Source organism: Microchirus variegatus, assembly GCF_963457635.1.
Source record: "Microchirus variegatus genome assembly, chromosome: 16".
NCBI classification, from domain to species: Eukaryota; Metazoa; Chordata; class Actinopteri; order Pleuronectiformes; family Soleidae; genus Microchirus; species Microchirus variegatus.
In genome coordinates, this window is record NC_139817.1 from 1,664,892 (window position 1) to 1,691,148 (window position 26,257).

Consider the following 26,257-nt stretch of genomic DNA (forward strand, 5'->3'; position numbering starts at 1 on the left):
GCTCGTTAAAGATGTACCTTTAGCACACAAGTGTTTCAAATCATTGTTTAATGTTAGGGATAATCAACTACTCTGATTTAGCAGATTAGATTGAGAACTAAAATCCCAGATTAGATCAAACTAAACTCATGTGTAGATTAACATGGAACCATGTCTACAAGCAGTATATATATAACAGTTAATTTAATACATGATGTATTTACATCAAATATGCCTAGATGTAATGTTATTTTCAAAATTTTTATTTGTGCTGGTGTTATGTAGGGTTACATTGACTGGACAAGACAATTTGAAAAATAAATCTCTTTTCAAAGATTGTGTATAGATCTTTAAAAGTTATATTTGGTGTTGTGTTGCATTCAGGATCCAGGTATCATACCAAGACGACGGAATCTACGTACCAAGTACCACGTGTAAGTGTAATAACAGCAGTATTTTCATATGAATAACGCAGACGAGTATTACATCTACTGTAAAATAGTGTAAAACTACTTAAAACAAGATTATCAGCTCTTTAAAGACAGAGTGTGTGGCTCTTAAAAGAGCCGTTGTTGTTTTTCAGCGTCGTGTTGCGTTCAGGTTCCAGGTGGTTTAACCGCCGAAGCCGTACAGAGTGCGGCCCTGTCTCTTGAGAGCGTAGACCACGTCCATGGCGGTGACGGTCTTCCTCTTAGCGTGCTCGGTGTAGGTGACGGCGTCACGGATGACGTTCTCCAGGAACACCTTGAGCACACCGCGGGTCTCCTCGTAGATGAGGCCCGAGATACGCTTGACTCCGCCGCGGCGAGCCAGACGGCGGATGGCGGGCTTGGTGATTCCCTGGATGTTATCGCGGAGAACTTTGCGGTGACGCTTAGCGCCGCCTTTCCCGAGTCCTTTTCCTCCTTTTCCGCGTCCACTCATCTTCACAGAGATGAGAGAGTTTAGTTTGTAAGAAACTGAGGAGGCGCTGATATTTAACTGCAGACTGCGGACCTGATAGAAAACGCGAGTGACGTCATACTGCGTCATACACACGCTGAGACCGCCATTGTTTGTAGCTGCAGGCCCACATGCAGCAGTTTCAGGACCGCAGAACTAGGCCCCTTCATTTGTAATTCAATTTGGTTGTTAGGAGTTCATTTTTAGACAATTTGTGATCTTTATGTTAGTTCTTGAACAATCGCAGTTCACCAAAATAAACACAAAAAAGCCCACATATAGTTACAAAATATAACCAAAATGTTTATTTTTGGTCAATTTGCCAATTTGCGAATAATAATAAGAATGATTTGAATTTAGAAGTGCCTTTCCAAAATTATAGGACAACTGTACAATATCAAATATAATATTAAAGATAACATTTAAGGTAGTTAAAAAACACAGACAAGTATAATATTAAAGACAAACGTTACACGTTTACGCTGTGACAATAATATAAGATATAATATAAAGCAGTTTATATATTAACCTCATTGGCCATACAGTTATTAAAACAACAATTATAACTTGTGCTAACAGGGCTGTAAGCTAATGTTCACATTTGAAGCTAATGTTAGGTCAAGTTTCCATTGACACCAGTATTGGCGTTGTTAGCTTATCAATAATGTGACACAATCTGGTGTTGCTACAAATACACGATTCTGCAAACATAAAAATCTCATTTAAAAAAAATAAAAATTATCATTAACTAAAAGTCTGTCTTCAGTGACGCTAATGTGCGCAACTAAAATAAAACAACAACGAAACACCTTTGTGTTCATTCAATTCACTGTGGGGTCTAAAACTGTGGGTCTAAAACTGCTGCCTGCAGCTACATGACTGACCCTTTGACCAATCAGAGCTCAGAGTAGATTCAAATCTTCTATAAACTATAGTGAAATGAACACATTTAGGTGTTTTGTGTTATGTGTTTAATAAAATATAAAAGTGATGAAGAGGTTTTAAAAACATATTTTTACAGTTTTATTGTATGACCTGTTTATTTGTGTTATTTTTATATTTTCTACATTTTTCATTGTTTGTTCTTTGGTCTATTATGTCACATATTTCATTCATTTATCTCTGGTGTACAGCACATTGTTTCAGCTGCTGTTGTTGTTTTTAAAGTGCTTTATAAATAAAGTTGAATTGGATAAAAGGAAACACAAGAGGAGCTAAAGAATAGATAGATTTCAATATTTCAAAACTATGAACTATCATTTTCCAGATCCATTACTTATATCTACTATTTCCACATCACACGTATGTACATTAAAGAAAATTCAAAACCTGTGCAATTTGATTATATTTAAACACCTATAATTAACAATTAAGCAATAATCACATGTGGAACAGGTGATGATGTTATATATATTTGTAGATTACAACATATATAAAGATTTAACTATTCCTCTTTAACCCACGTGAACAGCAATAACAGTGTATTTTTAATACGTAAAACATATGAATTAATTTAAGTATTAAGTATATTCATGTTTTGATAGAACATGTTTAAATATGAATTTAAAAGTTTGCAACAAAACAATCCTCACTGATAATTTAAGAAAATTTGAAACCTAAAAACATTTTACTTATAAAATCTATGTATGCATGTCTAAATCATAATATATATGGTGATTAGATATGAATTGGATAAATGGGAGTTTTTTTTACACCAATGTTTCCTGAACAAACTCTATTCTTGTTGTATCATCTAATAATTAAATTATTATTTTTAAGTATTAACTCAACCTGATCTCTACAAACAACAACAATTTAGTAGGCACTGTATATGTTCTTGTGTGTGTGTATACGTACATATATATATGAAAATATATAAACATATTCATATTTATAACACTAACACATATTATATATAAGTTGAGAAGAGGTGTGTTTCGTTCAGATTGAAAGTGTGTGGCTCTTAAAAGAGCCTTTGGTGTTGTCGTTCAGTAGAGTTCCTGAGATCTAAGCCCGTTCTCCGCGGATACGTCGGGCCAGCTGGATGTCTTTGGGCATGATGGTGACCCTCTTGGCGTGGATGGCGCACAGGTTGGTGTCCTCGAACAGGCCGACCAGGTAGGCCTCGCTGGACTCCTGCAGAGCCATGACGGCGGAGCTCTGGAAGCGCAGGTCGGTCTTGAAGTCCTGAGCGATCTCACGCACCAGGCGCTGGAAGGGCAGCTTGCGGATCAGCAGCTCCGTGGACTTCTGGTAGCGACGGATCTCACGCAGAGCCACGGTACCGGGCCTGTAACGGTGAGGCTTCTTCACGCCGCCGGTGGCCGGGGCGCTCTTACGGGCAGCCTTGGTGGCGAGCTGCTTCCTCGGGGCTTTGCCTCCGGTGGATTTACGGGCGGTTTGTTTAGTTCTGGCCATCTTTAACAAACTCTTTTTCTCTTTGACGGCAAGAAAAGTAGAATGAGGAGAAGCGGAAACGCGCTTCTTTTAAAGCGTTGGAGCGGCTGTGAGGGCGGTGACTTTGCGTCAGTGCTGCGGCTCCTGATTGGTCAGCGGCTCTTCCTGGAGCTCAGCACCGCCCAGAAGCGCGAGCCTCTTTCCGTGATTGGACAAAAAGCGCTTTGAAAATGTGCGCCAAAAGTTCCGGGAGGAACGAGATAAAAGAGAGGCTTTGGTGAGCGAGAGTCACAGTTTGTCCGAGACTCGAATCAAACAACAATAACATTATGTCTGGACGAGGAAAAACCGGTGGCGGCAAAGTTAGAGCCAAGGCAAAGACCCGCTCCTCCAGGGCCGGGCTCCAGTTCCCCGTTGGCCGTGTCCACAGGCTGCTGAGGAAGGGCAACTACGCCCAGCGTGTCGGCGCCGGCGCCCCCGTCTACCTGGCGGCTGTGCTCGAGTACCTGACCGCTGAGATCCTGGAGCTGGCTGGAAACGCCGCCCGCGACAACAAGAAGACCCGCATCATCCCGCGTCACCTGCAGCTGGCTGTCCGCAACGACGAGGAGCTCAACAAGCTGCTCGGCGGAGTCACCATCGCTCAGGGCGGAGTCCTGCCCAACATCCAGGCTGTTCTCCTGCCCAAGAAGACCGAGAAGGCCGCCAAGAAGTAAACACAACACGGGACTCCTCACCCAACACAAAGGCTCTTTTAAGAGCCACACACTTTCTCTGAGACGCAACTAAAACCTCTTATATAACAAATAATACTTTAGTTATATAAAAATGAGTTGGCATTACTTGTTATTCACTTAATAACCATATAATATATTTATTTTCTTTAAATATGACACTACAAAGTCCAATATTACTGAATGACTGTAGAACAGTGAGTAATCTCTAGATTGTGCCACGTGTTCATATACTTTTATCATTGTATTCCTTGTACCTTTTTAAACAGATGAGACCTTAAAATATGACTTATATATTTGCTATATACAAATAAACGCCTATGTTGAGTTAAACTAAAGCACCATGAGATTCTTATTGTTAACATTTAAGTTATTTCCCATGACTCAAAGTACATCCTTACACGTGTTGTATTAAAACAAATAACTATCAACCACTTGTGTCACAACATTCTAATTTTATATCGAAGTTCTCACTTTATGATTTTTACTTCAACTAAATTCTCTTAATTATTATTTTTTATTATACTCATCGGTTCTGATTTATCAAACATTTCCACACAAAGGTCAATGAAACTATCGTTAATCCTTCAGATTATTTTTATATCCGTGGCTTTGTTGTCATCTTTAAGGGGATTAACGTGCATACAAACTGGAAAAACATAAAATGTGATATTGGCATAGTTCCCAGACTTGTGTGTTGCTCAAGGGCTCTAAAGCGCCCTCTAATGCGAAAGGAAAAATTGAATTCCACCAAATTTAGCGAAACTTGGTGGGAAGATGGTTTAGACCAAGACGAACAAAAAAGTCAACCGTAACTATGGCCTCAACTCAACAGGAAGTCGGGCATTTTGAATTTGGCGTCTAGTTTGTATATGCCGAATTGTACTAGTTTAATTAGATTTTCTCGGTTTGTAAACAGTGCCACATAGAGGCCTGGCATATGTACTGCAGTTTGTGCGTTTCGTGTGAATGACCACATGGGCAAAACAATGACTTTGATAATTTTCTCCTTTGACGTAAACTTCAAAGAATATCAAAGGAATTATTTTGGAGCTGCGATAAAGAGCTGCATTTTAAAGAGACTTTGTTTCCTGTTTGAAAGCGTTTGTCAGACACAGTTTCTCGATACGTGAACGAGAAAAGCCACAACTGTGAAGATGTCTGGAAGAAGTAAATCTGGGAGCAGGAAAATCAGAACCAAAGCAAAGAGCCGCTCGTCCAGGGCCGGACTCCAGTTCCCCGTTGGTCGCATCCACCGGCTGCTGAGGAAGGGCAACTACGCGGCCCGCATGGGCGCCGGCGCCCCCGTCTACCTGGCCGCCGTGCTCGAGTATCTGACCGCTGAGATCCTGGAGCTGGCTGGAAAAGCTGCCCGAGCGTACAGGAAGACCAGGATCACCCCTCACCACCTGCAGATGGCCATCAGCGAAGACTACGAGCTGGAGAAGATGTTCAGAGGAGTCACCATCGCCCGGGGCGGAGTTCTGCCCCAGATCCTGGCTGTTCTCGTCCAGAAGAAGAACCACAAGGCCAAGAAGTGAAGCAACGACGACAACAACTCTTTTATCAGCCACAAACACTGTCTTTGAGATGAGTTCATCAAAGTTGGAATAAAAACTACAATTTTAAGATTGGAAATGTGAAATTCTCCATTATTGTGTTCAAAAAAACCTGAGTTTAGGGATTCTTCAAGTTTCCTACCTGACACATCCTCCACCAGCTGAGAGGGAGCAAACAATCAGTGAGTAATTTACCAACAGTCAAAGAGATGAAGTGTTGCCACGCGAAAGAAAAACAGCACCATGTACAGGCCATGTACTGCAGTTGTTTTGTGGGGGGGTTTCATGTGGATGAAGACATTTCCTGAAATTAAGGCAAGTTTATGAAAAACGTTTTCAAAACAAAGAAAAAGTGGAACAAAAAACTGGACTTTCAAATATTTCAAAATACAAAATATTTCAAAATTCGAAATACATTTAATTTCAAAATTCAACATTTTTCAAAATTCGAAATACATTTAATTTCAAAATTCAAAATATTTCTAAAAAATTTCAAAATTCAAAATATTTCCAAAAAATTTCAAAATTCAAAATATTTCCAAAAAAAAACAAAATTCAAAATATTTCTAAAAAATTTCAAAATTCTAAATATTTCCAAAAAATTTCAAAATTCTAAATATTTCCAAAAAAATCAAAATTCAAAATATTTCTAAAAAATTTCAAAATTCAAAATATCTCAAAATTCGAAATACTTTTAATTTCAAAATTCAAAATATTTCAATAATATTTCAAAATACAAAATATTCCAAAATACATCATAATTCGAAATATTTCTAATTTCAAAACTCGAAATGTTTCTAATTTCAAAATTGGAAATATTTAAAAATTCAAAATATTTAAAAATTCAAAATGGCTTATTTCCTGCTGAGTTGAGGCCGTGGCCCCAAATGTACTTAGTAATTTGTTCGTCTTGGGTTATTACAAGTTCCCATCAAGTTTCATGAAATCGGGTGTAACTTCATCTTGCGTACTCCATCCACATTTCGCCTCGGGGGGCGCTATAGAGCCCAATGCTAATATCGCATTTTCAACAGACCTGACCTCCGTGCAAAAATAGTTTTTTGCACTTTAATGCCCTCAAAAATTACTGATGATAGATTAACTGTAGGTTCATTTCAAATATTTGTACCAGAAGCCGTTTCGGTCCCTGACGTTCGTAGCTTGGGTCCTAGATAAAATATTTTTTCCGATAGATTTACAGACAAGCTCTTAACATAAGTACTTTTTCATCATCTATGGGGCTTTAACAGCAGCTTGGAGAACCATCATGGATCCATGACAGTGTTTTGAGTCCTTGATCATAACTCTCAAATTCCCAAAACAAAAAGGGGACATTTGGCCTCAAAGTCCAATTTGGACACTCACATCCAGTTAGCTGTAGCCACTTGGTTTGTTTATGTCATATTCTGTAATTAGCATTGTCATCAAATGGAAATAAACCTTTGGCTAAAGTCAGATCACAGCTGTATGCTAGCTGCTCTGTCCTAATAAATAAAGTGTGTGTTTGATCCTGTTTGTAAAACACCTAAGAATGAATTAAAATGAGCAATTTAACAACAGAATTAAACACAATTAAACTATAAAATGACAAAAATACATCCTCACCCAATACTTTACCCACTATATGTATTGTATTATTTTCTTTTCATTCAAATATTATTTTGCTGACAACATTTTTCCAATATTTCTTTAACTCAGACGTTAACTCTTAAGCAAGAGTGTGTTTTTCCCAAGGATAATTATTTTTATTTATAAGATAATCACCAAATCAACATTTCAACAGTAAAATAAATATAAATATAACAGAAAGAGTGTTTTGTGAACGTTATTAAAGTGATTCTTGAAGGAAATGTGTAAAACTGTAAAACTAAAATCAGTTATTATAGTTATTCAGTGCTGTCTGAATATTACATTTATATTATTATTATTATGATTAGTCTGTTATATTTATATTTTACCTTAAGGGTTAGTATTGACAGTGTTTGTCATGTTCCTGTCAGTGTGCATTAACACAGAGGTTGATATTCCTGTAAAGTCTTCACTTCACTGTGTTTTAAATGATGAATAAAGTGTTAAATAATGTTTTCTTTCTTTCCAACATGAGATAATCAGAGTATTGATGACACTGATGATTGATCAGAGTCCAGTAGAAGCAGCAGCTCCACTGCTCCATGAGCCTCCATCATCTCTGTGTTTGCTGTCCACACATCGGCCTCACTTTTTCGCACAATAATCACCGGCAGCGGCTCGTTTTTGCTCCGAGGCCCGAAACGAACGTGTGGAGCAGCCGGTGGACGGGTTCTGACCGAGCCCCGAGACATTTTGACCCGTTTTAGGCGACAAAGAAGAGGGAAAAGTCGGCGGGCTTGGTCGCTCACGGCGGTGATCAGACGAGGTTTGGAGGCTCCACAGACACAAAGCCGAGACTCCCGGAGCTCTGCGCGGCTTCTACATCAGCACACACGCCGCAGCTGTCGGCTCCATCCACCGCCGGACTCCGGCGCATGTTCTACCGTGATTTTATGTGGTTTTATCGGTGAAGAGAAAACACAAGTGTCCCGGTGTTCAGAGAGCACGGACGGAGAGCAGCGGCGGGCTTGAGTCTCCACGGTTCTCATGGTGTGTTTAAGGACAGCCCCCTACTCAGGGAAAATCAGTTCACTCTGACTTCTCATCAGCGAACACTAAACATGGCAGAAGAAGCACCAGCCCCCGCCGCGGCTCCAGCCAAAGCCCCAGCCAAAGCCCCCAAGAAGAAGGCGGCGGCGGCGGCGGCCAAGCCCGCGAAGCCCGGTCCCAACGTCCGGGACCTGATCGTCAAAACCGTGACCGAGTCCAAGGAACGCAGCGGCGTCTCTCTGGCAGCTCTGAAGAAGGCTCTGGCCGCCGGAGGATACGATGTGGACAAGAACAACAGCCGCGTCAAGACCGCCGTCAAGGCTCTGGTCGCTAACGGGACTCTGGCTCAGGTCAAGGGAATCGGAGCCTCCGGTTCTTTCAAGCTGAACAAGAAGGCCGAGGTGAAGGCCGTTAAGCCGGCGAAGAAGGCCGCTGTCAAAGCCAAGAAGCCCGCAGCTAAGAAACCCGTAGCGGCCAAGAAGGCTAAGCCCGCAGCGAAGAAGGTAGTGGCCGCCAAGAAGTCCCCGAAGAAGGCCAAGAAACCCGTGGCGGCGGCTAAGAAGGCAGCTAAGAGCCCTAAGAAGGTCGCTGCTAAGAGCCCCAAGAAGGTCGTGAAGAAAGCCGTTGCCCCCAAGAAGTCTCCCGCTAAGAAGGCGGCGAAGCCCAAAGTAGCAGCGAAGAAAACCGCGACCAGGAAAGCGAGGAAGTGAGCGGAGAAAAAACATGAAAACATCTGTAAACACAAAGGCTCTTTTAAGAGCCACACAACTCTTTCTACAAGACAAACAATGTCATTGATTTATATGAAATATGTTGTTGTACATGAGGTTTTATTATGGTTATATACAAATATAATGTGTTTTACTTGCTTTTCTACCTGATTAACGATAGTTAGTTAATATTTTTGCGGATAAGTATATAATATAATCGCATTTGTGATCATATATTTACCCTCTTATATATGTACCCTCATTAATACAGTTATGGGGTGATGAGGTCAAATAGTCATATATCAAAATTATCAAACTTGTAATTTGTATTAAAGTAATTTAACTTTATTTTTCTAATAACACAAGTGTTCAAAACGCAAATATAATTTACATTTATTTCGTCTATATATCGTTTTTATAGTTAAACACAAATGAATTGTTAATTATATAATCTGTATATAACATCAGATTTGTAGCAGGGGGAATTGTTAGCATAGCACATGGATGTATATAGTATAATCAGTGTATTTAGTATCAAAATTTTCATTTACAAAATTAAAAATGGACAATTACCACAAAAAGGCTTCTATAATTGCACGTCTTCATACCTACATGTTTACTTTATTTCTGACGTTCACCTTACTGCTTTTCCCCGTCGTCTCAAGACTACATAGCTGAAATTATTATAACGTAATGTATATTATATATGTATATATACACAATCTATAACTATTAAACTGGTATTAAATTCGTGTTAAAGTTAATGCAGTGACGCATATAAATGCAATGCTATTAAATATATTCTCTACTTTAAATAAATAGATAGATTGAGAAACTCTTAGAGAAAGTGTGTGGCTCTTAAAAGAGCCGTTGTTGTGTTTTAGAGTGTCGTGTTGCGTTCAGGTTCCAGGTGGTTTAACCGCCGAAGCCGTACAGAGTGCGGCCCTGTCTCTTGAGAGCGTAGACCACGTCCATGGCGGTGACGGTCTTTCTCTTGGCGTGCTCGGTGTAGGTGACGGCGTCACGGATGACGTTCTCCAGGAACACCTTGAGCACACCGCGGGTCTCCTCGTAGATGAGGCCCGAGATACGCTTGACTCCGCCGCGGCGAGCCAGACGACGGATGGCGGGCTTGGTGATTCCCTGGATGTTATCACGGAGAACTTTGCGGTGACGCTTAGCGCCGCCTTTGCCGAGTCCTTTTCCTCCTTTTCCGCGTCCACTCATTTTCACAGAGATGAGAGAGTTTGGTTTGTCAGAAACTGAGGAGGCGCTGATATTTAGTAGCAGACTGCGGACCTGATAGAGAACACGAGTGACGTCGTACTGCGTCATACACACGCTGTGACCAATCAGAGCTGAGGAGACCAGATTCAAAACGTCATGTTTTAGGATGAAATGCTGAAGAAACAGTGTTTACGTTATTTATGTTTTTAAATCACATTTTTATTTTTTTCATTTAGCATTCTTGAATTCATAATTATATCACCTTTTATTTGTCAGTTGCTCAGTGTGCTATCAATGTATTTTAGTCAGTTTTTGTAGGCTTTTAAACAGTATTCCTTTGTATTTTATGTACGTGTTCATGTTGCATTTAGAATATTGTAACCCAGACTGCAAATCATGTTTATGTTTTGAAATCATGTTTTGGCATGTGGCGCCACCTACCGCCGTCTACCAATCATTGTCTCAGCTGCCGAGCAACCACGGGTTGCCAGTTATGTCTGAGCTACAATGGCGGAGAAAACAAAACCTAAAAGACCTCAGTATTTTAAATCTGAGTGTAGTAACCATTTTTGGCCACATTCTTACATATGGCGCCTTTAAAACAAAAACAACAACAAAAGTTAATTTTTTAAAATCAATATATTTATTGACCGCGCGGAGCCGTCGGCTATTGTTGGGTCACCGTTGCGCTCGAGTGTCTCGCCGGAGCAAAGCCGACCCGGTTCTGTCCTCGGTCGAAGACGCTGTAGAACTCGGTCAGAAAGACGTCTCCCAGGATCCACAGCGGTCCCTCGGGGGAGAAGATGTCCACGGTTTGGAAACCGCTGAAACACAGCTGCTTGTCGCCGAGCATCTCCTGAAGTTTGAGAAAATATATAACAGTTGTTTTTTTAACGTAAGTTTTACAGAAGAAACTGTTCTTGATGTTAAAATTAGCCTGTGCTAACATTTCAAATGTTACTACAACAACGTTAGGATTTAAAAGGAGCTTTAAAGGTCCTGTGTGTAACATCCTGGAGGTTTTATTTGCAGATAATTGACCTCAGATTTTTATATAAGTACTCTACGCCAGGGCCTTGCCTCACGGAGGTGGCCATCTTGCACTGCCATGTTTCTACGGCACCTAAGCAGGATCTTACAACCAATAAAAATGTAGGCCACCGTAGTTCTCTACGCCACTACTAGCCAAGTCCGTACCAGAAACCCGATTTGACAACCGCCTTAAAGAAATAAACTCATACCCTAATCGCCAACTGTTCTCACCAATAGATGTCGCTGATTATTACATACTGGACCTTTCGTGTAGAGGCATAAACAAAGCTAACACCCCAGGACTGAGATGGCCCGATGGATCCCCCGGAACGACCAAAAGCCCAGACCTTGCGAATCTGAGACTCTCCGTTTAAAAGTTCCTGTCAAAAACAGACTCGGATTAAAACTGCGGTCGTTACCTTACGGACGTATTGTTCAGCCGTTAGCGTGTACTCTTTTCCTCCCAGGACAAACGTCACGTGAGGCAAACTGGACAACCGGACACAGTCGATCACAAACTAAACACAGAAGTAAAGGTTGAATCAGATGATGCACCATGTTGTTAGCATGTTTTCCCTGGAAAAAACTGCCAACTCTTCTCACTTCTCCGATGTTTGTGGGCGTGGCTCCGATCAGCTGCTGGAGGTTGAGGATGTCCGTGGTCGGTCCAGCGATGAGGGAGGTCCCGGTGTCGACGATCGCTTGGCAACCGTGAGGACAAAAAGAGCTCATACCTTGTACCGCCACACTGAAACAAAAACAAAAAAAGGTACATTTTGTACGTTTGTCGGTACAAGTTTGCGACTTTAGTAAATACATTTCTGCGTGTCAAACCTGTCCAGTTTGATTTGCCAGTATCCTTTAGCAGTCACCGGGATCCAGTTCAGTGGCCCAGTGTACAAGGACTCGTCGGTTCCCCCCAGCATCAGCTCACCCTGTGGGCTGTTGCTGCCGGTTCTCCTGCAGAAACAAACAAAAAAAGGACTAAATGTGCTTTCTTAAAATGTTAGAATTCATCAGAATTCCAGATCCCTGTGACAAATATCTACTCTGGATGTCTTGGGATTCTTCTCTAGTATTTGGGGAACCTTCAGAAATCCTTGTGAACTTCCTGGACCTAAAAGATCCTAAAGGAAGGTTCCAATCCTTTGTGGTCCTCCAAATCTTCCAGAAACTCCTAAACAATTTTAAACCCCCTGAAGTCTTCTGAAATATTTGGACTCTTCGAGATCATCCTGACAATTTGCACCTGGAGAACCTTGGCAACACTTAGAGCAGGGTTCTTCAATCCTGGTCCTGGGGATCCAGTGCCATGTGCCCCCATGTTTTAGAAGTGTTCTTACTCCAACACACCTCATGGAGCAAGGAAACTTCTAGAACATGCAGGGCACTGGGGTCCCCAGGACCAGGATTGAAGAACCCCGACTTCAAGGTGTTCCATCAAAGACGCTATGAATGTGTAGAACCTGCTGAGGTAGAAGGAGAAGACGGGTTGCTCCACGGCCTTCTGCGCCAACATGCTGTCAAAAACGGGGTTCCCGAGGATTTCTGCGAGGGACGGGTAACCCATGCCCAGAACGCCGTCAAACTTGGCCATCACGAAGGTCGCGCCGGGTTCGTAGACCGACTCCCCAAACTCCTGGTTCAGGACGCTGATTTCACCGATCTGGAAGAGAAAACAGCGGACTCACATCTCACATTTGGGCGACTAATGGTCGATGTGTATTTGGACAGATGTTTGAGAAGATTCACATCATTGAATCAGTTGCAACTGGACTTTTTGGAGTTCTCTTGAAGAGGCTTTCTGAAGAGGAGTTCTGTACGTTTTTGGACTTCGATCTCCTTTGCCGACATTTGATTTTTTAGGGTTTGTTCGGGTACCTTCAGAGTGTCTCTGGCCATGACGCCCAGCAGGTGACCAGATCCGTAATGAATCCCAAACATCCGACCGTCGTGACGAAACGTGGTCGAGTCGAACGCCCTGAAGCGCCGGTGTGACACTGTAACACACACACACACACAAACACACAAAGAGTGAACGACCTTGGACCTTCTTATCGCAGCCTGGAACAAACTCAACCAGAGTCGTGTCGTCCTGACCCACAAACGCTCAGGAGTTTAAGTGTGGACAATGACTTCTTTTCAGGACCAGTGGTCCTCATGGAGACCTGGTCCGGATATGGCAGAACCTTGTATCTGAGGAACCTGGTTGAAGTTAAAGACTATGTGGTTATGGTTAGGTTAAGTACCACAGGCCTCGCTGACGCAGTAGCTTGATGGCACCCACAGATCGGCCGAGCCGGTGTCAAACACCACAGAGAAGTTCTGCTCCGGAGTCCCCAACTGGATTTCGCCGTAGAACTGAGCCTGACGCACACAAAAAAACAAAAGACTTAAAGAATGAAAGAACGTTCGCTCAAGAAGAACGTCTCGGCCGACGTCGCGTCCTTACGTCCATGAAGTTGTAGATCCTCTCGCTGGAGCGTCCCAGGCGCAGCGACGGCGTGCCGCGCGGGAAGCACTGGGCGTAGCGGCGGCCGAACGCGTCGGGGCGGTGCTCCTTCAGGAACTCCTCCAGCAGGCCCTCGACTCGCAGCTGCGAGCGAATGGAGCGCACCCGCTTCAGGGGGACCCTGCCCGGGTGATTGACGACGACAGCTTGGTCAGCGGCTTGAATTTGAAACTTGAATTTTTGCACGTTTTTAAACGACGTTTAGTAAGTTAGCCGTGCGGCGGTTAGCATCCACAACGTTGCATAATGTAGATTCAGTCGTCCAATACTTGAATCTGGTCTTTTTGGACACTTTTAAAGAGTGTGTATAGTGTAATCAACGTACGCGTGTATGTGGTAAAGTTATTTGTTGATCCAAAAAATAAATCGGCGAATCTACCGCCTCCCTCTGGTCAAACACCAGTTACTGCATTCACATTTTGCCATTCGCCAACTTTTTATTTTGTTAAATGTGAGAGAGATTCTGAACGTTAAGTTTGGTAAGAATATCGTACGTTTAAAAGTCTCGTTGAGTAAATAAATCGTATTTACGTTATTTCAAACAAATACGACTAAAACACACTTGAATATGAATTCCATTCGCTACTTAAAACCTTATTTAATCACCGTACTATTGTCATTTGTTCAGTTTTGTCGTCTAATTTTAGCGTCAAGTACAAAGTCGTGGAAAACGAGAGTAAAATCCCTCGTACGTGGACTTAAAACCATTCGACTTTGGTGTAAAATTGAGAGAAAAAATTTACAAGAATTACATTTATCGGTGACCCCGAAACACAAATGAACACATTTTTTACCGTAAAACACTTAAAGTTGAGGGTGTTTTACGTTACCTGACGACTGCTGAGCTCGTCCACGTCCAGAACAACAGAACCAGCAGCAGCTTCTTCATCATGTCTTCGTCTCTGAGCGTCAACACAAACTGACGACGAGTGGACTGACGGTGTGTGTGTGTGTGTGTGTGTGTGGACACAGCAATCATTTATCATTATTGATTAAATGTCATATTATGACCTCATGAAACCAGGGTTTGTATTGAGGCAGTTTGAGGATAAACATTTTTTTGTTCCTCGATGACAAATACATTAGTTGACATTAAATAAAAGTTATTGTCAGGGTCAATAACCTGGTTTAGCTGTTGACACACTGAGGTTTCAGTCACTGTGACCTGATTATTTTTGATTTGGCTCCAGACTTATCCACACACACAGTATTTTTAGTGGTATTTTAACATAATATTTCAATATTTTCAACCTGAAATTTAAAGTTTTTGTGCTTATTTCTAAGTCTCACCAAACCCCATTCAAAAAAACATGCATTTTTAGCTATTTTTTAGCTGTAGCTTTAGTGCTATTTTGATAATTCGGCTCAAGAAATCCTTTGTTCACATTGACGTCAGTGACACAAAGTGACCACACGAGGCAGCAGTAGACCAGCAGCTCCTGTGTCCCTGTGAGCTAAAATCCCTCTCTATGGTCTTTGGTGTGGGAGATTGAGTGGTTTACAAACTTCAGTTTCCTGTTGGAAAAGTCTGTAACAGTGTAATAAAGACATGAACACATTCTTAAGACGTCATAAATAACGGACCGTTTAACGACTAAAACAGAACTATCCCTTTAAAAAGTGATAAAAAACGAGTGTAAAAACCTAATGATGACAATTGGTTCATTTATTTCAGTAAACAAAAACAGAGTCCCGACTTCCTGTGCTAACGTTAGCATAGCCAGCCTCCAGCAAAACGCGGTGAACTGCCTGCCAACGTTAGCATCACAAACCGTACTGACCTACATCATCACTGCTAGCAATTTTTGTAACGCTAGCTTGAGCCGAAGCCTCGGAAGTTAGCGGCGCTGAGAGGTCGACTTAGCGTCAGTGCTTCCACAGTGAGTTTTGACAACGGAGGAAAAACAACAAAACTAAACCAGCGGAGCGTTTGTTTAATCCGAACTACACAGAGGTGATAAATAACAAAACTGAAGCTCCTCCCCCTCTTCTTCGTCTTCTTCATCCTCTAGCACGGGTGATGGTCGGGAACTCTCTTCCTACAAAAACAACAAACAGGAAGCACAGACGTCAGGAGCAGGGTGGGGTTAAGCGTCGTACACGGCTAGCGGAGCCGGGGATCGAACCCACGACCTTCCGAGTCGAAAGAGGAGTCTCGCTCCGCCGCGGAGCTAGCGTAGTACTGACCTGGGCGCAGCTTTGATGATGTCATCGACCCTCAGGATCATCTCGGCGGCCTCGGACGCGCTCAGCAGCACCTGACGCTTCACCTGGAACGACTCGGTGATGCCCAGCTCGGCCATGTCGCCCACGGTGCCCTCGGACATGTCTGCGAGGAAAACAAACGCACCCGCGGTAAACGTGCTGCGTTCAAGGACCTGAAACAAGCTTCCACGATACCGATTTCACAAACTCAAAAAGTATCTTGCTGTTACCGATATTAGGCTGATACCGTCATTTTAGACCATTTATGAACGTATGAATCTGTTCACAACACATTATGCTAACATTAGCATACGATTCCAAACCAAATTAGCTGGGAATGCAGAGTTAGCACATGTCATCATATCCCATGCCATTTTAACCAAATACTGCTACATTTAGCAAATACGCACCAACAAGTACTTGTAGAGGTAGCATGTTTGACTGCGTTAGCAATGCTTAGGCGTCGGGTGTCGCTAATGAAACGGCAGCGCCATCGACTAACGGTTAAATTTGTAGATACTGTTAGCATCACAGTGAAGAGGCTAGAAAAAACTACTTATGAAACAGTTTCACTGTCACTGCCCTCTAGTGGTGAGGGTGAAGAAGGCGCCCTTTTTAAAATTTATTTTTGCCGCGTCAAATCATATTTTGAGTTTAGCTGCGACTCACTCAGTCCAGACGTGGTCTTGTTCTCCTGGTGTGCAGCTCTCAGCTGAGCCACCAGGTCGGCGCTGTCGTAGCCGGCGTTGTCTGCGATAATTGTTGGCAGCTGGAAAAAAATTGCGTTAATTGAGTTAATTTTAACAAATTGACTTTAAACCCGCCATAGTTTTTGTTTTCAGGGTTGAGATCTCACCATCCTCAGAGCTTTGGCGAACGACTCCATGGCGACCGCTTCCTTCCCCGGCGTCCTGTTGGCCAGATCGCTCACCACCTTCGCCATCAGCATCTCGGAGCAGCCTGGCGAAGAGGGCGGAGTCAGGGAAAAACAGGCGCGTGAGTGTGAGGTGGCGATAACGGCAGTTTATTACAGTTCGATAAGGAAAACAACGCGTGGCGTCGTACCTCCTCCGTAGACGGTGCGCGGCTCCTTCACGGTCTGCGCCAACACGCACAGGGCGTCGTGCAGCGAGCGCTCGGCCTCGTCCACGATCTGCTGAGTCGCGCCGCGCAGGACGATGGTGCACGCCTCACCTGAGGGAGGAAACAGTTTAACGGTTACGTTATTTTGTCGGATGATTTCGTCTGCGATGCCTCCTCCACCATCCATGTGACGGAAGCTAACATTTCATAAGCTAAAGGTGCGTTCCAGTTGTAGTCGGAAGTTCCACGCGGTAACGGAGAAATCGGAACACGCTTGACAAGATTCTAAGATGCTAATTTTACCATTAACTGCACATCCGACTTATTTGTTTCGCAACAAATTAGTCGTACACATCGTATAACGTTCAGTTTCTACTCGTGAAAATGGTTAGCCCGAAAAACCGACTTCTCAACTGGAACGCAGTCAACTCTGAGGTGACGGAAACCAATTAGCGACTTTAGATGTAAATGGAACGCCACACAACACCAAACAGCGCCCTCTGCTGGACCACACAGTAATCAGACACTCTTTCAACCCCAAGTTCGTACCCATGTCGACTCCAGAGAAGTGGATGAGCAGATCTTCTCCGATCATCACCTCCTCGATCAGCTTGCAGTGTCCGAGCTTCACCAGCTCGGGGTGGTCGAAGGTGGAGGTGATCTCTCCGCCTGAAGGCAACAAAAACACGTACGTGTTATCGCGTGAAACGGGCGCGTTAGCCTGCTGCGAAGTTTCAACGCTAACGTACCAGTGACCAGCGCGAGGCGCTCCACGCCGGCAAAGTCGGCGTGCTCGATGGCCATGACGCCGGCCTGAGCGAAGAGCTGCTCCGGGTAATTATAGATCAACTGTCTGTGGAGAGAAAACAAGACGTTTGAGCTACGACGCGGAAACGCGTACGAACCAAAGAATCATCGGAATCACTTTTTAAAAATGTTTACCTGTTGATGAAGCAGTTGATGCCGTGCTTCAGGATGCGCTCGACCTTCTCCTTCATCTTCTCTTTCTCGGCGAGCTCGATCTCGGCGACCTTCGCCATCGAGTCGACGCGAACTCTGGAGCCGAAGATCTGACGAACACAGTCGGGGAAATTAACGAGAGAAACCTCCGTGAATCATTGACTATTAGTGCTGGGTGCGATAACGGCGGTTAGTGTATGACGCAAATCCATGACGACTGACCGGTGAGTCTCTAAAGTAACGCTACTCTTTAAAGTCTCTAAAGTAACGCAAACGTTAAAGTCTCTAAGTAAACTTTAAAGTCTCTAAAGTAACGCAAACGTTAAAGTCTCTTAGTAAACTTTAAAGTCTCTAAAGTAACGCAAACGTTAAAGTCTCTTAGTAAACTTTAAAGTCTCTAAAGTAACGCAAACTTTAAAGTCTCTTAGTAAACTTTAAAGTCTCTAAAGTAACGTAAACTTTAAAGTCTCTAAAGTAACGCAAACTTTAAAGTCTCTAAAGTAACGCAAACTTAAAAGTCTCTAAAGTAACGCAAACATTAAAGTCTCTAAAGTGACGCAAACTTAAGTCTCCTAACGCAAACTTTAAAGTCTCTAAAGCAACGCAAACGTTAAAGTCTCTAAAGTAACGCAAACTTTAAAGTCTCTAAAGTAACGCAAACTTAAAAGTCTCTAAAGTAACGCAAACATTAAAGTCTCTAAAGTGACGCAAACTTAAGTCTCTTAACGCAAACTTTAAAGTCTCTAAAGCAACGCAAATGTTAAAGTCTCTAAAGTAACGCGAACGTTAAAGTCTCTAAAGTAACGTAAACTTTAAAGTCTCTAAAGTAACGTAAACTTTAAAGTCTCTTAGTAAACTTTAAAGACTCTAAAGTAACGTAAACTTTAAAGTCTCTAAAGTAACGCAAACTTTAAAGTCTCTTAGTAAACTTTAAAGACTCTAAAGTAACGTAAACTTTAAAGTCTCTAAAGTAACGCAAACTTTAAAGTCTCGAAAGTAACGCAAACTTAAAAGTCTCTAAAGTAACGCAAACATTAAAGTCTCTAAAGTGACGCAAACTTAAGTCTCTTAACGCAAACTTAAAAGTCTCTAAAGTAACGCAAACATTAAAGTCTCTCAAGTAACGCAAACTTTAAAGTCTCTTAGTAAACTTTAAAGTCTCTAAAGTAACGTAAACTTTAAAGTCTCTTAGTAAACTTTAAAGTCTCTAAAGTAACGTAAACTTTAAAGTCTCTAAAGTAACGCAAACTTAAGTCTCTTAGTAAACCTTAAAGTCTCTAAAGTAACGCAAACTTTAAAGTCTCTTAGTAAACTTTAAAGACTCTAAAGTAACGTAAACTTTAAAGTCTCTAAAGTGACGCAAACTTTAAAGTCTCTAAAGTAACGCAAACTTAAAAGTCTCTAAAGTAACGCAAACATTAAAGTCTCTAAAGTGACGCAAACTTAAGTCTCTTAACGCAAACTTTAAAGTCTCTAAAGCAACGCAAACGTTAAAGTCTCTAAAGTAACGCAAACTTTAAAGTCTCTAAAGTAACGCAAACTTAAAAGTCTCTAAAGTAACGCAAACATTAAAGTCTCTAAAGTGACGCAAACTTAAGTCTCTTAACGCAAACTTTAAAGTCTCTAAAGCAACGCAAACGTTAAAGTCTCTAAAGTAACGCAAACTTTAAAGTCTCTAAAGTAACGCAAACTTAAAAGTCTCTAAAGTAACGCAAACATTAGTCTCTAAAGTGACGCAAACTTAAGTCTCTTAACGCAAACTTTAAAGTCTCTAAAGCAACGCAAACGTTAAAGTCTCTAAAGCAACGCAAACGTTAAAGTCTCTAAAGTAACGCAAACTTTAAAGTCTCTAAAGTAACGCAAACTTAAAAGTCTCTAAAGTAACGCAAACATTAAAGTCTCTAAAGTAACGCGAACTTTAAAGTCTCTTAAGTAACGCAAACTTTTAAGTCTCTTATAATTAAGCTGCCCTTTCACAATAAAAGTCCCACGTCCTTACCTTGATCTTGTCGGTGTCCATGCCGGTGTTAGCGATCAGGATGTTCACGTTCTCCAGCCTCTTGGGTTGGTTCACGCCGATCTTCTTGTCCAGCAGGAAACCTGGAAGAGACCACGTGACGCGACGCGTTAGGACTCACACGCAAGCAGCCAATCGTAGCAGAGCTAGCAGCGCCGCCGTTAACCGTTAACGCTGCGCTCACCTTCGTCCAGGTACGAGTCGGTGAGGCTGCCGCCGAGCTTCTTGATGACGTGGATGGCCTCCAGGTTCCCGGAACCCTTCAGCCTCATGACGGCTTTGACGGCCAGGTGGGAGAAGTGGTCTTTGTGGTGAGTCAGCAGCTTGGAGGACAGCGTGGTGCGGGCGATGTTCAGCAGGTCCTCCTGGAAACGGGCGTCGTCGTTGCTACGGAGACAAAGGACGACAAGACGGTGTCGAGATTCTGTGATTGTTTTTTTTTTTTTTACATTGAAACTGCAGTACCTCTTCTAAACACCGGTGGCCGCTGTTGCTCTCAGAAACCTCCTCTCACCTGTTGTCGACTGCAGCTTCCCTCAGAGCTTCTCTGGCCACCTGCGTCGCCTGCCTCCAGCCGGAGATGATCGTCTGTGGGTGGATCTTCTTGGCGATCAGAAGTTCCGCCTCCTACGAGAGCGACAATTGGCGTTTAAAGGGCGACTACATTTTTTTTTTTTGGCTTCATAAAAACATCAAAACTTCGTTGGAGGGTGTTTTACCCTGAGCAGCTCGGCCGCCAGCACGGTGACGGACGTCGTTCCGTCGCCGACTTCATCGTCCTGCACCTTTGACATGTCTGCGGGTCAAAGATAATTCAAATATGACTGATTCTGACAGTGATTCAGCCGACTTTAAGGCATAATCTGACACTTTTTCATGATTTTCTAATAAATCACACACGTTGGGGATCTTCACTCACCAACCAGAACTTTGGCAGCAGGGTTGTCGATCCCGATGGCTTTCAGGATCGTGGCTCCGTCGTTGGTGACGGTCACCGAGCTGTTCTTCCCTCCGCTCATCAAGATCTTGTCCTAATTTACATAAAGAAAACATCATCTTCTGCCATTAAACTCAACTCACACGTCTTGTTTTAAGCATCAAAAACAGGTTAAGTCTGAACACAGGAGATCATTTCTGGTTCCCCAAACAATTTTGCAGAATTTGCCCGACCTTTTTATTCAGATTTAAGTGTAGATGTGTTCAATAACATGAGTTAGAACTAATTTAACAAATATAAAATGGTATTATATTGTGATTAAGGTCAGCTTTTGAGGTTGGGAAACAGTGGGCTATTTTAAACACATGGTGGTCCGCAACGGCAGCCTTTCTAGAACCGATATAATTATAAAAGGCTAATTTTAGCCTTTAATCCTCACACCAAAATATTTAAGGAGAATCTAAGTCGCTCACCATCCCCTTTGGACCCAGAGTGCTCTTCACCAAGTCTCCGATGGCGATGGCGCCGATGAACGACGACTGAAGAGGAAACAAAAAGGTTTCAGGAGGTTGGAAATAATAAAAATAACCACAAGAAAAATACAGAATAAACAAACAATGTACCAGTCGTGCAGTCTCTGCTTTCTCTTCATCAGCTCCGTGTCTGAAGATGCTGACCGGGGCCATCGATAAGGACGCCTGCAGAGAGACAGCAACACCCATCAATCAATAAAATCAACCCATCAATAACGTGCAGGAGAACAAATAATAGTGATATGCAAAAAGCCATCAAACAAACAGCTCTAGCATATTTTAATACTTAAGCAACGCCAATAAATGAATGTTTGAATTCGAAATTGTAGTTAAAAAGTTTAAATTGTAAGAAAAAAATTGCAAACATGAGGTGATTAAAAAAAAGTAGTTTTTCCGAGCAACATTGAATGCAGCACCCGTCGAGCCCCGCCCATGTCATCCTGGAAACCGCTAGAAGCTTCCAACACAATGAATTATACATTCATTAAGACATAAAACTCAACTAAAATCAACAAATACACTTTATTTATCAAATATAATTACGTTAGAATCACGTGATTTTAAATGTGATGACGTACATCGTATGTTTTAAATGTGTATATATAAGCTACAACTGATGTGTTCCGTGTCTTGACAGCCACAAAGCCCTGATGACTAGCTAACGCAGCATGCTAACGGAGCTAACTACGCATAAAGAGCAGGAGCCGTGTTAAAAGTGCGTTAACACACATTTAAAACTAAGGCGTTGATGTGACGTTGATATCAAACGTGTCGGCATCTCCACGGTTCAAGAAAGTGAGGTTTGAAACCGCTTCCGTTGAACAGTCTTAGCCGCAGTTAGCTTAGCCGCTAGCGCACTCGCATAACGCCCATGTGCCTCCTCGCCGGTAGCACCGTTAGCTCGGGGCTAACAAGAGACGCTACAGACAACGCGGATCGACAAACGCGCCGTTTCACGGAGTCAGCGCGTGTTTGAGTTCGCAAACACGCGTTGGTTTTAGAGCAAACCCGCGTATATTGCTTAAAAAGCGAGGAAAAATCACGGTTTACACTCACCATGATGACTGAGGGTTTAGCGCTGGAGCCGTACACGCACAGAAGGGAGGGCTGGAGCGGACAGTGACGTAGTTACGTACGGACGTGGTGATGCGTTCAGGGGAAATCAGGGAAAACACAGCAGTGTGGATACTGACAACAAAAGAAAAGCAACGACTGTAGCACAAAAGGAATTTAATCACAATTTAACATGTATGCTGGTTTCTACACGTCATTTAATCTGATACTAATAAAAAAAAACACAACAACTATTATATTACACCAATATATTTATAGTTGTATGTAATAATTACAGTTCATTATGGGTGTTCAAAAAAAAAATTCATGTACAAATGAGGACACATTCTTTTGACATGATTCTATTTGTGAAATATTTATATTATCTATGATAATAATATAATAATATATAATTCCTAAGGTGTATCTGCTTGTTTTCAAATATTAGGCAATGAATCGTGGCTCCCTTCTGTTTGAAGGGAATGCCAATGATATTACTGCAACAACCATAATCAAATGTGCTACACAGTAAGTCCACAAGAGGGTGCTGTAAGTCTGCCTGAGGGAAACACAGCGGGAAGTAAGGGAGACCGGCGGAGCAAACTTAAACAACATTTTATTTTTCAATTAAAAAAACACGGGAACACTTCAAAAAAACATCATTTCCTCTTCTTCAGGCCCCGCCTCCTGCGCTGGTGACCGGCGGGCTGCACGGGCAGACAGTAGATGTGCATGGGGAACGTCCTGAAGTAGCTGCTGACCCACGGTCTGAAACACAAGGGACAATTTATTTTTTATTTATTTAGTTCCAGGATCCAGCCATAAGTTGCTTTAAAGCACACATTAAGCTCCTAAAGTCGATGCATTTGAAGGACCACAGGTCGCCCTAAAGTGGCTCCCATGGACCTAAAACACTATCTTCTCCTGTAGACCCCACACTTAAAAAGTGTTGAGGTCCACCTGAGAAGATCATTTCCCAAGGACCTCCAGGTGGCCCTGCACTTAAAATGGTCTGCCATAGTCCCAAAGACCCCAGGTGGCCAAACTCAAACTGTAACTTGATGTAATTGGGGTTGTTTTTCAGGGCTACCAGGGGCCCCAAACTCAAAAATCTGGTTTTGATCCATCTGAGTGGACTCGGGTGATTCGCAACGGCCCCATTGATTGCTCTCCAGTGGTTCCCAAAGACGACAAAATCTTCTGTTCTTCTTCTTCTTCTTTTTCTATGGGGTTTAACTGGCAGCTTGCATCTCTCATTTCTCATTACTGCCACCTTCTGGAGACGCTAAACTACTACACTACCACTCCGTCAAAATGGTAACTTCAGGAGATCTGAGTTGTCGAGGTTGGAGAAGACCTCACATCGCGTTGCTAGCTAAAGTTGGAGTTAGTAGCGAAAGAAAATGCTAGCTAGCTAGCTAGCTCGCTAGCTAACCGTGTCACAGTGTGTGTGTGTGTACTTGGCCACTCGCTGGCTCAGACTCAGGTAGCACAGGTCCTGCCACAGCGTCATGTTCTCGTGCTGCTGGAGGAACTCGGCCTCCTGCCGTCGCTCCATGTCCAGACGCAGCGTCTCGCGAAGCTCCGCCTCAATGCGACCCAGCTGCGACGCACACACACACACACACACACACACACACACACATATATGATATGACATCACTATGAAGGCAGGAAGTGATGTCACACACACACACAGAGTTGAAACCCTTGCGTCACCTCCTCCAGCAGACTCCGGTTGTCCTCTACCGCCCTCTGCTGCCGACCGCTCAGAGGCGCCGCCTCGGACACTTCCTGTTGTCCGTCCACTTCCTGTTGTCCGTCCACCTCGTCCACGATTGGTCCACGGCGACGCCGGGCGATCGGGGGCGGGAAACTGAGAGCGAGAGAGAGAGAGAGAGAGAGAGAGAGAGAGAGAGAGAGAGAGAGAGAGAGAGAGAGAGAGAGAGAGAGAGATGAGTTCATATTTCATTCAGATTTGTTTACACTCTGATCAGTAATGTATCCCTGTAACACACACAAACACATTCTTGTACTTGCTGCATACTGAGGACCAGCATTTCCACTTTATAAATCAACACAATTACAAATAGCTACTTCATGAATGACATCTATATAGAACTACTGGTTGCAGTACCATAAAATGTCTGCAGGTGGAGCCCCAAAGCAAAAAGGGCTGGAAAACTGTTTCGATTTTTTTTTTTTTTTTTTTGGTCAACATTTTTACAAAAACATCATACTTATACTATGTCGACCAAAATGTAAAAAAAAATTGGACCAAATATTTTTGGTCCAAAATTTGAAAAGAAGGAAAAAAAAGAGAAAATTTTTACCCAACATTTGAAAAAAAAAATTTGGTCCAAAATTTGACAAAAAAATTTGGTCCAAAATTTGAAAAAAAAAAATTGGTTCAAAATTTGACAAAAAAAAATTGGTCCAAAATGTAACCCAAAATTTTTCACAAAATTTTTTGGTACAAAATTTCACCGAAAATTTTTGGTCCAAAATTAGATTTTTTTTTTTTTTGACAAATTGAGTATAGCATGTTATAGCAACCTAAGGCAGTGATTTCAATGAAAACAAAGTGAGGACCGGACGAAATGTCCTCACTCTGTAAAAATGACCTCACTTTGTTGGTTAAAAACCCTCACTGGTCCTCAGTATGCCGCAAGTACAAGAGCAAACACACACACACACACACACACACACACACACACACACACACACACACACACACACACACACACTGAGTTTCCACTTCCTCTGTAACAACGTTTCCACTCTGTGTTTTATTCATATTTGGTTGCACAAACCACTCACTCTCCCTGCACCAAACCATAGAGAAAATCAGCGATTTTAGCTCACGGTGGACACAGGAGCTGCTGGTCCACTGCTGCCTCGTGTGGTCATTTTGCGTCACTTAAGTACATCCAAATGTAGGTCTTTAAAAGCCGAATTTTACAAAATGAGACATTTGAAATCAGTGATGGAGGCAGCAGTGGATCAACAACTTCTGTGAACTCCTGTGTCTTTGTTGATTTTAAAATCGCTGGTTTTCTCTATGGGGTTTGGTGCAGGGAGAGTGAGCGGTTCGTTTACAAACGTCAGTTGTCGCGGCGTTACCTGTGTTCTCTGCTCTCCGACTCCTCTTTAATCTGAGAGAGATGTCGAGCTCCAAGACCGTCCTGTCGCACACACACACACACGCGCACACACACACACACACACGCGCACACACACACACACACGCACACACACACACACACAGGGAGAGGATAGTGTATCAGTTAATTACATGTACTCAGACGAAAGCTGAGAAATGACGACCGTTTCCACGGCGACGGGAGACGACGTTTGTCCGTCAGTCGTCAGGCTGACAGACGACACCGCACACACACGCACGCACACACACACACACACACACACACACACACACACCTGAGGACCTCAGGTCAAAGGTCACATCACATTAAACCCGTCACCGTCATGAATTCAAACATTAGTCAACCGTTTAACCAGGATTTAACTCATTTACGAACCAAAAAAGGACTTTATTCCTGTAACATATCTTTGTTCCTATTGAAATATCTGCATTATGCTTGAATATCGAAGTATATGTATATATATATAATAAACAATTCAAACTGCAAGGATTGTAACTTCATTTTTATGAGTTTATGAAGTCATTTTTTCATCTAAATTCATTATTATGTTATTTCTCATTATTTAAAACGGTAATGCTGAATTTTTTTGCCATT

General features: G+C 42.5%; 8 protein-coding genes across 8 annotated transcripts; 3 read left to right on the plus strand and 5 right to left on the minus strand.

Moving 5' to 3' along the window:
- Window positions 1–591: 591 nt before the first annotated feature.
- On the minus strand, window positions 592–903 carry LOC310938557 (histone H4; the record flags this gene model as incomplete). The annotated part of the gene is made up of 1 exon (XM_083903077.1): window positions 592–903. The coding sequence occupies one exon, from the start codon at window positions 901–903 to the stop codon at window positions 592–594; it is 312 nt and encodes a 103-aa protein (XP_083759203.1).
- A 2,025-nt stretch (window positions 904–2,928) lies between these two features.
- On the minus strand, window positions 2,929–3,339 carry LOC310937825 (histone H3.2; the record flags this gene model as incomplete). The annotated part of the gene is made up of 1 exon (XM_083902197.1): window positions 2,929–3,339. One exon carries the CDS (start codon window positions 3,337–3,339, stop codon window positions 2,929–2,931), a length of 411 nt encoding a protein of 136 aa, XP_083758323.1.
- Window positions 3,340–3,647: 308 nt separating this feature from the next.
- LOC310938638 (histone H2A-like) lies at window positions 3,648–4,034 on the plus strand (the record flags this gene model as incomplete). Its single annotated transcript, XM_083903181.1, has 1 exon — window positions 3,648–4,034. The coding sequence occupies one exon, from the start codon at window positions 3,648–3,650 to the stop codon at window positions 4,032–4,034; it is 387 nt and encodes a 128-aa protein (XP_083759307.1).
- Window positions 4,035–5,209: 1,175 nt separating this feature from the next.
- Window positions 5,210–5,593, plus strand: LOC310938504 (histone H2A-like; the record flags this gene model as incomplete). The annotated part of the gene is made up of 1 exon (XM_083903019.1): window positions 5,210–5,593. One exon carries the CDS (start codon window positions 5,210–5,212, stop codon window positions 5,591–5,593), a length of 384 nt encoding a protein of 127 aa, XP_083759145.1.
- Window positions 5,594–8,301: 2,708 nt separating this feature from the next.
- LOC310938155 (histone H1-like) lies at window positions 8,302–9,174 on the plus strand (the record flags this gene model as incomplete). The annotated part of the gene is made up of 1 exon (XM_083902606.1): window positions 8,302–9,174. The coding sequence occupies one exon, from the start codon at window positions 8,302–8,304 to the stop codon at window positions 8,938–8,940; it is 639 nt and encodes a 212-aa protein (XP_083758732.1). The 3' UTR covers window positions 8,941–9,174.
- A 681-nt stretch (window positions 9,175–9,855) lies between these two features.
- LOC310938171 (histone H4) lies at window positions 9,856–10,170 on the minus strand (the record flags this gene model as incomplete). The annotated part of the gene is made up of 1 exon (XM_083902622.1): window positions 9,856–10,170. Exon 1 carries the CDS (start codon window positions 10,165–10,167, stop codon window positions 9,856–9,858), a length of 312 nt encoding a protein of 103 aa, XP_083758748.1. The 5' UTR covers window positions 10,168–10,170.
- Window positions 10,171–10,834: 664 nt separating this feature from the next.
- On the minus strand, window positions 10,835–14,603 carry nots (nothepsin; the record flags this gene model as incomplete). Its single annotated transcript, XM_083902835.1, has 9 exons — window positions 10,835–11,023; window positions 11,619–11,717; window positions 11,803–11,947; window positions 12,034–12,159; window positions 12,666–12,865; window positions 13,081–13,199; window positions 13,449–13,566; window positions 13,652–13,832; window positions 14,542–14,603. 9 exons carry the CDS (start codon window positions 14,601–14,603, stop codon window positions 10,835–10,837), a joined length of 1,239 nt encoding a protein of 412 aa, XP_083758961.1.
- A 755-nt stretch (window positions 14,604–15,358) lies between these two features.
- On the minus strand, window positions 15,359–22,576 carry cct2 (chaperonin containing TCP1, subunit 2 (beta)). Its single transcript, XM_083902595.1, has 16 exons — window positions 22,503–22,576; window positions 21,537–21,611; window positions 21,387–21,452; window positions 20,896–21,007; window positions 20,696–20,772; window positions 20,491–20,603; window positions 20,161–20,363; window positions 19,959–20,059; window positions 17,942–18,069; window positions 17,749–17,852; window positions 17,549–17,668; window positions 16,982–17,110; window positions 16,773–16,876; window positions 16,586–16,685; window positions 15,899–16,040; window positions 15,359–15,750 (listed from the first exon to the last, which is right to left on the minus strand). The coding sequence occupies exons 1-16, from the start codon at window positions 22,503–22,505 to the stop codon at window positions 15,720–15,722; spliced, it is 1,608 nt and encodes a 535-aa protein (XP_083758721.1). The 5' UTR covers window positions 22,506–22,576; the 3' UTR covers window positions 15,359–15,719.
- Window positions 22,577–26,257: the final 3,681 nt, after the last annotated feature.

Coding starts and splice junctions, on each gene's coding strand:
- cct2 (XM_083902595.1), bottom strand. Junction 17,669..17,748: donor GCGCCTCGCGCTGGTCACTG/GTACGTTAGCGT, acceptor TGTTGCCTTCAG/GCGGAGAGATCACCTCCACC. Junction 16,686..16,772: donor TCGCCAAAGCTCTGAGGATG/GTGAGATCTCAA, acceptor ATTTTTTTCCAG/CTGCCAACAATTATCGCAGA.